The following is a 12,564-nucleotide window of genomic DNA, read 5'->3' on the forward strand; positions in this document are numbered from 1 at the left end:
TAAACTTTTAATTTTTTAAAAGACACACCTAAAGTTCAGTTTTTGTTTCATTTCAGTAACCATGTTCAAAATGTAACATTAAGTGTTGAAAAAAATGAAAGTTTAGGTACTAAAACATATCAAAACCGGTAGTTTAGGTACTACACATGTTAATTTTTTAACGGTAGGTACTAAAATAAAATAAAAATTAAATGTTAGTTATGATTTAAAAAATTCGAAAGTTTAGTTACTAAAACGAATTAAAACTAATAGTTTATGTTCTAAATTCATAGTTTACCCTAATTTTTAAGAAATTATAATTTTTTTGGTTTCACCCTTGGTACCGACTAAATTATGTGCCAAGTACAAAGGACAGTGGAAACAATCGAATGATGATGAAGAAGGGAGAAGGATAAAATCAGATTAGTTTCTTAAATAAAACATACCGAAACTTTAATGGTCAATAGGCTAGTTTACCCTTTAAAATTTACACCTTCTAACAGTATGTAACCAAAACGCTTAGAAGCAGTAGATGAGCACTTAATCGACGGCTCAAAACTGCACAAATACACATGACACGGATCGATACATAAAACTATTGATAACGCCTTAATCGGGCACCTATTTCACTCACTTTAGTCTCAGAGTTCACCAAAAAAAGTCTTAAACACACGGATCCACGCTTCAGCCGTCGATAAAGTTCTAATCTGACGGTTAACCTTAACTTATCATCCCTTTGCTAACGCCGAGAGGAAAACACACGCCTCGGACATCCCTATTTAAAACCCTTTAAAGTCATTTGCATTATTTAACAACTTTAATTTTCTTTTCGACCTATTTTCTCTCTCTCCGAGTTGCCCTAAGAATCAACAAAAATGTCGGGACGTGGCAAGGGAGGCAAAGGGCTGGGCAAGGGCGGAGCTAAGCGTCACCGAAAGGTTCTCCGGGATAATATCCAAGGCATAACCAAGCCAGCAATTCGAAGATTGGCTCGTAGAGGCGGCGTGAAGAGGATCAGCGGCTTAATCTACGAGGAGACACGAGGCGTCCTCAAGATCTTTCTGGAAAACGTCATACGTGACGCCGTTACCTATACGGAGCACGCCAGGCGTAAGACGGTGACCGCCATGGATGTTGTCTACGCCCTTAAGCGGCAGGGAAGGACTCTTTACGGTTTCGGTGGTTAGGTTGATTTTAGGTTGTAATTGGTTCCTTTGTAAATGTTGTGCAACAGATTGTTGGTTATTAGTGTGATGGTGTACTAGTTTTAGTGCCTTTCATTAGAATGTATTCTGGTTTTCATCTCGAATTAAAATTTCCTCAGACTTTTTTCGTTGAATTCATATTTTAATATTAAGTTTTCGCTTTAAACATTTGATTTTGCAGTTTGTTAGCTTATAATTTCTTACACGAATGGGGGCATGTTTGTATATGAGTTTTTTCTTTTTAATTTAAACTACATTTCATTCTTTAACAAAAGCATCTGCAACTATAAATAGGAACGAGTAAGATTTAATTTCATAAACTTTTCATAAGAAAGAAAATCCAGCAAAGAGGTAAATAGAGTTTCCAAATCCACGACATATCATTCCCAAGCTCCCCACTTTCTCGAAGGAGAGCTAGCTCAATAATTGACGTATTGTAATAAAGTTTATACACATGTTTAATATTTGCTCTTTTAATTTACATTTTATTTGTAACATTAAAAAACTCATAAACCTTCCTTTGTTCTTGAAGTAAATATAATTTTTGAATTCATCAATTATATTATAAGACGTGTATATATATAATATTATTAATATAATGTTTTAACTCTTTAATGTTGTCAATATAATATTTTTGCATAACATACTATTTAGGGTAGATCTCAACGTTGGCGGTTCAGAGTGTGAGTTGGCATGTGAGAAAAGTTCGTAGTCCAATCGTACTGCTCATAATTTAACAAGCTTGAAAAGAGTAAATTAGAAAGAGCCCAACCGGGTTTGAACCGGTGATCTCTTGATCTGTCAAATGCTCACTGAGCTAAAGACCCTTCGATTACCAAGTGGCGATTTTTAGATTATGACCAATAATAATTGAGAACATGATTTAAGCATCATTATTACCACCAATTCGGCATTCAAATAAAGCACAGTAAAAAATTTTGTAATGCTTACCTCATAATTTCATTTTGATATTTTAATTTTTAAATTTTCATAATTTTAAATTATAACCTTAGCTCATACAATATCAACCCGAATTTGAATCCTAGTAATAATAAAATTACACTTTACTCTCTTCAAAATCTATAATTTAATTTTAACTCTTCAAATAGATTTAAACGATTCCTATTAAGGAGGGGAGAGAAATTTTGCTTTTAATAAGTATTAAATCCACAACTTGAGAAAAAAAAAAATCAACTAAGAGCTTTTAACTGCATGTGCTAGGGATCATTGATAACTCTTTAAAAACTTTAAACTTCACCTTTATGTATAATCACATATCACTATAACTTTTAAATTTTTACATAATACACATTAAAGGTCTTTATCGTTTTATTTAGACATAATATTAAAATTATATTAAACATTTATTAAAAAATAATCAAGAATGATCACGTAAGGAGGATGGAGGCCACAGAAATGAGAATGCTACGATGGACATGTGATAGGACTCTGTGGGACATGACACCAAACTCTGCCATTAGGATGTCATTGGGAGTGGTGCATGTATCCAAAAAAATTGAGGGAGGGAAGACTACAGTGGTTTGAACATGTTCTTAGGCGACAACCGTCGGATGCGGTCAGGAGGGTATAGTCGATTACAGTCGACGGTGCCAGAAGGAGAGGACGGCCAAGGTGGAAGTGAGAAGACTGCTTGAGATCTGATTTGAAGGATTTAGCCCTTACTGAGGACATAACCTCTGATAGGAAAGTATGGAGACTTAAGACCAGGGTAGCCAAGTAGTGCGAGTCTCAGCCATAAGGTGTAACATCTTTGTCTTCTTTTTAATGCCTTTGTAGTAATTTCCATGACTTATACTTTATATACGTTTCTGTCAATAGAATTTATGAAGGCTTTAAACGAGGGTAGCGGAGTAGTGTTGCCTTAGTTTAGGTGTTAACCCATTTGATTTTATTCATTCTCGTAGCTTGATATCGTTGATTACTGTGTACCCTTCTCTTCAGGTTTCCTCTTTTTAACTTTAGCTGGGTCTTACGTTTTCTGTATATATACAGAGATTTTTACGCAGGGATTTATTTGCAGGGATTACTTCTCATTACAGACGCGCATATGAAGACTGTTCAACTATGCATTTATTTATTTATTTATTTATTTATTTATTTATTTATTTATTTATTACATGCATTGTATTTTATCTTTATTTTTAACTTTCTGAATGTCGGAAGTCTTTCACGGATGATGCTCTCAACCTGGTGTTGGGGGCACCCTACTCCCCTACCTCCCCCTTACCCCATTGCATATGGGAATAGGGTTTTGTTGTTGTATTTAATAAAAAATAATTTTGATTTCCATTATTTTTTTAGAATATTTTAATTCTTTATATTTTATTTTATATCAAATAACTCTTTCGTGAAAGAAACTCATTTGTTAATAAACAATCAACACTAAAAATTGATTCATCAGATACATATGAATAAAGATATTGACGTGACAATATAAATAGACACAAATAGAATATTATAATAGAACAAATTGATTTGAACGAATCAATATGATACGTGATTACAATTAATCGATTAATAGATAAAATATTAATTATTAAAAAGTGAATAAAATGCAAAGCAATAATATTAATATCAAAATAGAAAAAAATATAATTAAATCATGATGTAATTTACCTTTTATGTCTTTTTATCGTTATCCTCATCCTTGTCCCATGCAAGAGAGGTTTTCTGCCTGCCTTTTATGTTTGTTTTTATGATTTGAGTATTCGTGCCCGTTGATCATAAAATTATCTAAATTTATTTTTGAAATTGTTTAATGATGAATTGATCAGATTGATTCAAAAAAAATATAAATTCATATGCATACAAACTAATAAATATCTAACCGAAATTAGCACAAGTGACAGTAGTATATTTTCTTCATTATACAATAAATGGTATCACAAAATAATTTTTGTGCTACAATTATATAAATATTAAGGTCAAATAATACACAGCTCGGTATAACATGTATTAACATTCAATGAATTTTGTACTAAGCTTAGTAAGGCCAAATATTAAGCTAGTTCAATGTACTTCCAATGAAGATCTAAAACCAAGTACTAAGCTTACTTATATATATATATATATACACACACGCTTGGAAGTATATATGTAAATAACATCAGAATTTTGGTCAACATTAAACAATTCAACGAAAAGAACAAACTCAATACTAAAGATAATGACTAATGCGAAATAACATATAAGCAAATATTCTATCCAAAAAAAAAACATATAAGCAAATATGAATAGGACTAAACGAGGAACACCAAAAGTAACTTACAGTTCAGCATATGGATCCAAAACAATTTTGATTTTTAACGTCACAGGTACAAGCAATCCTTTTTCTAACAGGGAAAATTAGCCCTTTTTGTCCACAGTTTTACAAATTTAAACTTCTATTAAACACGAAACATACCGAAGAAATTACCAACTCCATCAGAAGCAGCCCCAACTTCCACTATGCGATCTGATTCAAGTTATTACCTTTCCGGGTAAGTAATAGTTCTAATATCTGTAAATAGAATTCAAGTTAAACCTGGACATTGGATATACATCCGACAATGTTCATTTAAATATATGGAAACTTCATCAAAACATGATAATAAAATCTATAATAATATAAAACTAAACCTTAAAGGAAGCCTCCACCAGTCCATGAGGAATCAGATTTTCCATTTTGTCCGACAGCTTTTTTATCATACGAACCACCATCATAGAAATGATCATATCCATCTTCCTTGGCATCATCCCAGCCAGCCCAACCATCATTACTGGGAGAGGCAGTCACTTTTGTATTATTATCTTCCTTCCTGTTGTCTTTCATGTCCCAGTCATCCCAAGAACTTGAGTTAAAAGAATTATTATCGCCAGCAGAAGAGGATTGTCCTCCGGAAGTAGAATTCCATCCATTATTCTCGTGTTTAAACTCATTATAATATCCGTTCTTCACACCATTTTGTTGCCAGTTATCGGTTTTCCAGTTCATGCCATCTTTGGTGTACTCCTCAACCTTCTGTGAAGCCATTGCCATGACCCCTTTCATGATGCCCCACGTCTTCTGGCCAATCTCACTCGTCTTTGCAGTGACAACATTGACGGTTTCATTAACCCTGGCATCATAGCCACCTTCCTTCACCTGCCAAAAATGGAAGAGGAAAACAATCATGATCTTGTGCATGCAATTCCAAATCACCCGTATCCTTAAAATGCAAGGGTAGAAAACCCATCAAGAAATAAATAGTGTCTATGTTGTAGCCAAAACTAAAGCAGCATGTAATGTAGACTCTAAAAGGCCACAAAGAAGAACCATTAAGTCAAAAACTAGTTTCCTCTGCAGAATAAGAATTAAAAGGCTGCAAATTACTAAGGTTTAGAACAATAGAAAACAAGGGGATAATTTATTCAAATTTCTTATATATATATATATATATATATCACAGCAGTCTTGTGGTTTAAAATGAATAAAGAATATTAGACTCCAATAAGTTAAAGCAGCATCTAAACCTTAACAATGCATTTGATATTTAAAAAAGCAGTAGAACGCACAGAAAAAGTAAAAAGTTCATAAAAATGGAAAGCTGCTGAAATGGAGTGAACACTAATTTCTCTACAATTTGGACATTAGAAAAGAAATCAAGAGAAAAATGAAGTGACACTATAGGTTGACCAACTTTAACTCATTGATTGATATGCATATTTTAAGGTTGATGAACTTATCCTAGAAGAGAAATATGCTCCCATAATTTCCTCGTCCTGCTCACCTCAAAATCATTGCCTCATATATATTTTAAATAATTTTCAAGTATCATCAAATAATTGTCCGATTTTGACAGTTTATCGTGCAATTATGTACAAATCATAAATGATAAACAATTTATCAACCAATACAAAAAAAATGATTAGGTGAAAGTTTCTTTATACACAGAATTTCTGTAAAGAAGGTTCGCAGACTCGCACCACAGTGCATTTCATACAATGCATTATCATCTGTAAAATCATATAATGATAAACAAAGCCAATGCCTCTAAATAAAGATCAAAATGCAGACATGAACAATTAAATATGAACTTGCAAAACAATCAAAGAAGAAATCATAATAGAAATTCCCCAAAAATACCTTCGAGGTGAACTCCTTTGATCCTGCTTGAACAACATTTGCGGCAGATGCAGCTACCAAAGATAGCCTCCCAATCCCCTGCACCATGCACAACTTAATCAATAACTGAAGAATATCACCGTAAAGAATTAATCCCTAATTATGGGGAAAAAGAGAAATGAAATATTCTCTTAACCTGAGACACAACAGAGAGCACATCCCCTTGAGAATTATTATTATTCCTCGGCGTAGGCATAGGACTCGATCCAAAACCAACGTACTTCCCTCCTTGTGAAGGGGGCAACCCTTCAAGCCTCGATTCATTCTCCGCCATTTTCCTCGCAAAAAAACTCTCCTTGTTTGCCGCGGAAGCCTCCAATTGGGATCTCGTATACATATCCTCACTCGACCTCGACTTCACTGGTGCACCTCCCATTCCACCACCGTGATAATTCCCTGCTCTAAAATCACTAGCCGATTGATTCCTCCTCATGTCGCTCGAAGATCTAAAGGAATCGTCATTATCCCAACTATCCCATCCTCCATCATTCCCGCCCCGGTTACCTCCACCGCTCAACGGCGGCTTCTGATTACCACTAGAACCACCGTTCAGTCTCTCCTTCACAACGGGTGGATCCCTCCAGGCACGGCCCTCGGCTAGGGCTTGGATACGATCGCGGTAGATACTCGCGGCATTAGTGTTATACTTGGCAACGATATCGGTTTCTTTAGGAATACCGTATTGTGACAAAAAGGCGTTGAGCTTCTCGTTACCACCGGATTCCATCTTCTTGATCTGGATATCGGACCAGGAATCCATGGTAACGGATCGGACGAACGAGATGTGAACACCCAAACCGCGGTGTTTGCCTGAGCATTCTAAGCACATGAAAACGCCGTAGGAAACCGAAGCCCACTGAGGATTCTTTTGGTTACAATCGACGCAAGTTTTGTTACCCGGCAGTGATTGGAGATCCCGTAACCGTTTCGTTGCCGCCATTTTGGAATCAGATCTGAACCGAATTCGATGAAGAAAGGGGATAATCAAAGAAATCGAACAATAAAGTCGATTGGTTTTTTTATTAAAAAAAGACTGCAAGGCTAAATTTCAGGGATAGAGGGGAGAATATCAACGACAGCGTGAAAGCGTAGCTTAGGAAAATGGGTGGAGATGACGGACGGGCGGTGCGGTGGTTTTGGAATACGCGGTTTTGGGGACAATATCACCGACAGCGCAATATAAATGATAAAACTCACGTCGTTTGTGTGGAAGGAAGTAAAAGAGATATTTTCAACTCAGTTAGTGAGTCATGACTCGTTTTTGCATTTTGTAAAGCTTGCCCCAGTCCTTATTGGCTGATATCGTTAGATTTGGTGTATTTGGTTTATGAAAATATAATATTATGAATAAAAGATTATTAAAGAATATGATTGTTGAGAATGTTATATTTTATGTTTGGCTGGATTAATAGGAATGTAAGATTATCGTGTTTGGTTAAATGAATAAAAGATTATTAGAATGTATATTTTACCAAATTGTCTTTATTATATATTTGTTCTTTTAACAAGTTGAATTCTACTATAATATTACTATAATTAATTTATATATTTTCTTTAAAAATTTTAAATTCATAAAATTTATATAATTTTTTTTACAAAATTAAAAATATAAATAGGTTTAATGAAAGGGTAAAATTTTATTTTAACCCCTGAATTTCATATAAAATTATAATTATGGATTTTTTTTGTAAATCTAAAATAGTTTAAGGATAAATTAATAATTTAACATTCGTAAAAATTAAGAGTATTTTAGTCCAAAACGCCGGTAATCCAACAATACCTAATGGAAGGGGTAATCACATTCCCGATAATATACCCAAAAATTCATTGTTGATGATAAAAAATTATCGAGAATAAAATTACCGATCAACTAAACAGAAAATGAAGACTCTATTCCCCGGTAATATTGTATGCCGTGAACCAAATGGTAAATGTATTGTGGTTTTGTCGAAACGATTTTTAAACGGGGGCGAGATTTGGAAAACCGCGTCATTTTTAATTATTCTCTTTTCAATTGAATTTTTAATTAAAAACGATGCCATTTTAGAAAACCTCTCGTTTCGAAAAATTGGAAATTCCGTTACGGTAAAAAATATAAGGTTCGAGGAGTCGCCACCAATCTTTGATTAGGATGTGATTGGGCACCCAAAAACATTTTGTCATTTTAAATAAAAATTAATTTTAATTAAAACGACAAATTTACGGTCTACGTTACCAAAATCCAAGTTCGGGAGTCGGTTACGTGTGGGGAAGGATTAGCACCCCCACAACGCCCTAAATCGGTACCAAGTCGATTAATTAATTTCTTTGCAACGAATTTCACAAGTTCAAATTTGATTTGATTAATGATCCCTTTAAACGAAAAACATGCAAATTTGCAACATTCAAAACAACAAAATAGATTTAATTTAAAATTACCAAGTCATTAGAAAGATAAAGAATATTCGATTATTTAAAAATATCGAGACCAGATCTTTAGTTCAGTTCTAACGACCTTTTCTCGAAAAGTTTAAATAGTCGAATATTTCCTTTTCTTTCGCTCCCAAATTTTACAATGATATATCCGAATTTAATTAGGCGTTACTGACGGGATACCATTTTAATTTAATATCGTCAAAACACCTTTCCTGTAAGTTAAGGAAAGCCATTCTGATAATTTTAGATTAAAAGGGCATTACCCTTAATTCCGATTATGCAATAATGTCAAGTTATGCATATGAGGATATCATGCAAAAATTATACGAAGTGATGTTAATGCAAAAAATAATTAAATATGCGATTAAAGTGAACGAATTCAAACATGCTCATAAAAAATAAATTACACCTACGTGCGTATGAACAACATGCTTGAAATAATATATACATGCATATATTTAAAATAAATCTAAATTAACCTAACAATCATGCATAAAAATATTAAAAGGACTAAAACATAAAAAATAAATAACAACAACCTTTTTCATAACATTTTCATTTCTGGGTACTGCAAACATAATATAACCAAAATATTGCATAGGATCAAATTGAAAGCTTCTCAAATTACATATCCAATGCAAAAAAACGGAAAGAAAATGGCCATAACATGATACGGGACCAAAATAAAACACTCTGGAAACCAGGAGGTAAGATTAAAATTCCCACAAAGCTCGGTTTAAGGACCAAAATGGAATGAAACAAAAGAGGAAGGACCTATTCCGCTGTTAGCCCAACGTCCTAAAACCCGGTTCTCCTCCCCTAGCCTCAAACGTTACCGTTTCATGCCTCCGTGAAACTACGCCGTTTTGGCGTTATAACAAACCAAATGGTAGATTTTTTAACCCTAATCTCATTTCTTCTTTAGCCTCACCAAACCCGCCGTTTCACTCTCATCCTCTCTCTCTCGATTCTTCATCTGGTTCAACCGAGACTTCGCCCTCACCACTCAACGCCACCGGCTGGCCACCAGTCCTCGGTGGCCACCATTACCCCGACGACCACCTAGACCAACTGGTCAACCCAAAACAAGCCTAAACTAGACAACCCCTCACCACTCTTCTCAAACTCCCTCTGCAACCCCGAAAACCAAAGCCTCCATCGCCAGAAAACCCAAAGATCTCCACGGCCACCGTCTAAGATCGAGACAAACCCCTACCAGAAAACTTCAACCCCATCACGAGACTAACACCAGACCTCCCGAAAACCCCAACGAAGACCCCGATGAAAGCCTCTTCTCCTTTCTAGCCTTAAACCTTCACTCTTACGAAACCCACAACCCAAATATCACAACCACGAAGCCCATTGCCAACCACCGTGGCCAACAGACTCCGTTAAGGAGTTAAAACTGTACCCCAAACCCCGAACATGACCAAACTTACCCAGAACTAGCCCCCGTAGACCCCGATGAAACCAAACACTGAAACAAAAGCATAATCGATAGCTTACCCTTGGTGACCCAACGGGGTTCGACTTTCAAATGGTGGTGATGGTTACTCTTTCACTCAAGGAGGTGAGGGTTTCGTTTTTCCTTTTGTTGTTTTTGCTCTCCGATTGCTGATCGTTTTTTGGTTCGAGTATTTTTGGTTGTTTTCTCCTTCTTCTTTTTTGTGTGTTTTCCCTTTCTGTTTTCTCTCCTCTCGCTGATGATCCTTGATGGTTTTTTTTTTCTTTTTGAACCTTGGTCACTCTCTATATCTGTTTTTTGTTGTTGGTTTTCTCTCCTCGATTTCTCCGTGCCTCTCGTTCTGCTTCTTGTTTCGTGTGTTTGCAGGGCACTGGTGAGAGCAGATCACGGGCGGCAGCTGTGGGGAGCCGAGCTATTGTCCGGTTGGCGTGCGTGGTCTGGCAGCAGAGTTGGCTTCACGTGAGACTGCAGCTGGCTCGGGATGCTTGGGACGTTGTGAGCCGTTGGATCCTGATGCCAGATCCAACGGTGGTAGCTTGACGGCGCTGGAACCCTGACCAGAAACCCTAGTGGTCTTTGATCTGGACCGTTGGATGAGAAGCAGATCCAACGGTCCAGGACAAGCGGCGGCTGGATCCATAAGTTGGAAACCCTAACGGTTTTAGGGTTCTTCAAACAGGCTTGAACATCCAAGCCTGATTATTTTGATTTTTGGGCCACTTCGGTCCAGCTGGTTGTAATTTGGTATAGGCCCTGTAATAAAACATTTAATTAGTATACTCATATGTATTTTAATTGCTTAACATTCATTATAATTGCTTAGTTGCTCATATATCATATATAAATATAACCAAACATTAATCCTATAAACGATAATAAATCCAATTCAACTTCAGAAAAGATCCCGGACAAATCGAGCATCTACAGCTGCCCCTATTTGCTCATTGTCGTGCAACGAGAATATAGCAAAGATCACTAGATGATCAAATTTGTCCGATTATGAGAAATTCAAAAGATTAATCGGCTCCACTGCAACGTCCATAAAACTGGTTTTATCCCCTATTGCTTCAGGGAGTAAAACTCGAAAATCTTCGTCAATCGTGTCTGCTCCCCATTTTTCCAGAGAGTACAAGACTCAAACGATTCTCGATAATCATGTCTGCTCCCTATTTTTTCAGAGAGTATGAGACTCGAACAATTCTCAATAATCGTGTCTGCTCCCTATTTTCTTCAGAGAGAATGAGACTCGAACAATCTTCAACGAACGTGTCTGCTCCCTATTTCTTCAGAGAGTATGAGACTCGAACAATCTTCAACAATCGTGTCTGCTCCCTACTTTCTTCAGAGAGTATGAGACTCGAACAATCTTCAACAAACGTGTCTGCTCTCTATTTCTTCAGAGAGTATGAGACTCGAACAATCTTCAACAATCGTGTCTGCTCCATATTTCTTCAGAGAGTATGAGACTCGAACAATCTTCAACAATCGTGTCTGCTCCCTATTTCTTCAGAGAGTATAAGACTCGAACAATTTTCAACAATCGTGTCTGCTCCCTATTTCTTCAGAGAGTATAAGACTCGAACAATCTTCAACAATCGCGTCTGCTCCCTATTTCTTCAGAGAGTATAAGACTCGATCAATCTTCAATTATCGTTGGGAAATCTGCAAACATTTAAAATAATCATGCAATGTCATGATCCTATTCATGCCTACGATGTATGCAATTTAATCCACTTTCTTCTTCGAAAGAATACTATCCCCTTTGATTTCAGTGGAACTCGGTTTCGCTTTGGGCATAGAGCATTTCACCAGTTCACCCCAGTTGATACTCTCAATACTATAACTTTTGGCTTGACAAGACTTTGACTTCTTTCTTTCTTGAGGCCTGCCAGTACCCCTGACCAATCTTCTTGATAAATGACAACATCCTTGGGTCATCTATTAATGGCTGTGATTTTCTATGAATTCCAAAGTTTTAGCTTTTCCCAACCATACAAGCTTATGGGTAAAACCATTGCTAGCTTCAGAATACATGCATTTCCAGAACCTTTTGCATAATAATACAAAATGATCTCATGTACCACAAGTTAAGCTATGCGTTTTAACTTTCTCAAAATTAGATGCTTGTAAAAGGGAAATCAAGAAGGGAAAATATCTCTTTATTTATATAAATGGCGAAGAATTTTTAGGCAACTACATGACAAACTTTTAATCGGAAAAGAACAAAAGGATAGGTGTCTTCAAATATCAATAACACAAATGCTTTTGAACTGGCACGCCGTCAGAATGACTCGAGTGTAGCTTCTGTCTAAAGGACCTCCAAAATGGTGATGACA

The 12,564-nt window shown here is 35.9% G+C and overlaps 2 protein-coding genes across 4 annotated transcripts; one reads left to right on the top strand and one right to left on the bottom strand.

The window, feature by feature from the left end:
* The first annotated feature begins 805 nt into the window (after positions 1-805).
* On the top strand, positions 806-12,359 carry LOC120154025 (histone H4). Its single transcript, XM_039165883.1, has 2 exons — positions 806-1,177; positions 12,349-12,359. Exon 1 carries the CDS (start codon positions 855-857, stop codon positions 1,164-1,166), a length of 312 nt encoding a protein of 103 aa, XP_039021814.1. The 5' UTR covers positions 806-854; the 3' UTR covers positions 1,167-1,177; positions 12,349-12,359.
* Positions 4,485-7,584, bottom strand: LOC120154023 (ADP-ribosylation factor GTPase-activating protein AGD7-like). Of its 3 annotated transcripts, none has more exons than XM_039165880.1 (4): positions 6,485-7,584; positions 6,310-6,387; positions 4,824-5,328; positions 4,485-4,704 (listed from the first exon to the last, which is right to left on the bottom strand). In XM_039165880.1, exons 1-3 carry the CDS (start codon positions 7,286-7,288, stop codon positions 4,825-4,827), a joined length of 1,386 nt encoding a protein of 461 aa, XP_039021811.1. In that variant the 5' UTR covers positions 7,289-7,584; the 3' UTR covers positions 4,485-4,704; position 4,824. The 3 variants fall into 3 exon arrangements, with proteins under 3 accessions (XP_039021811.1, XP_039021812.1, XP_039021813.1); XM_039165881.1 differs by having other exon boundaries at positions 4,485-4,719; XM_039165882.1 differs by having other exon boundaries at positions 4,485-4,728.
* Positions 12,360-12,564: the final 205 nt, after the last annotated feature.

Source organism: Hibiscus syriacus, unplaced genomic scaffold (genome assembly GCF_006381635.1).
Source record: "Hibiscus syriacus cultivar Baekdansim isolate YM2019G1 unplaced genomic scaffold, ASM638163v2 tig00111105_pilon, whole genome shotgun sequence".
In the NCBI taxonomy this organism is placed as follows: Eukaryota; Viridiplantae; Streptophyta; class Magnoliopsida; order Malvales; family Malvaceae; genus Hibiscus; species Hibiscus syriacus.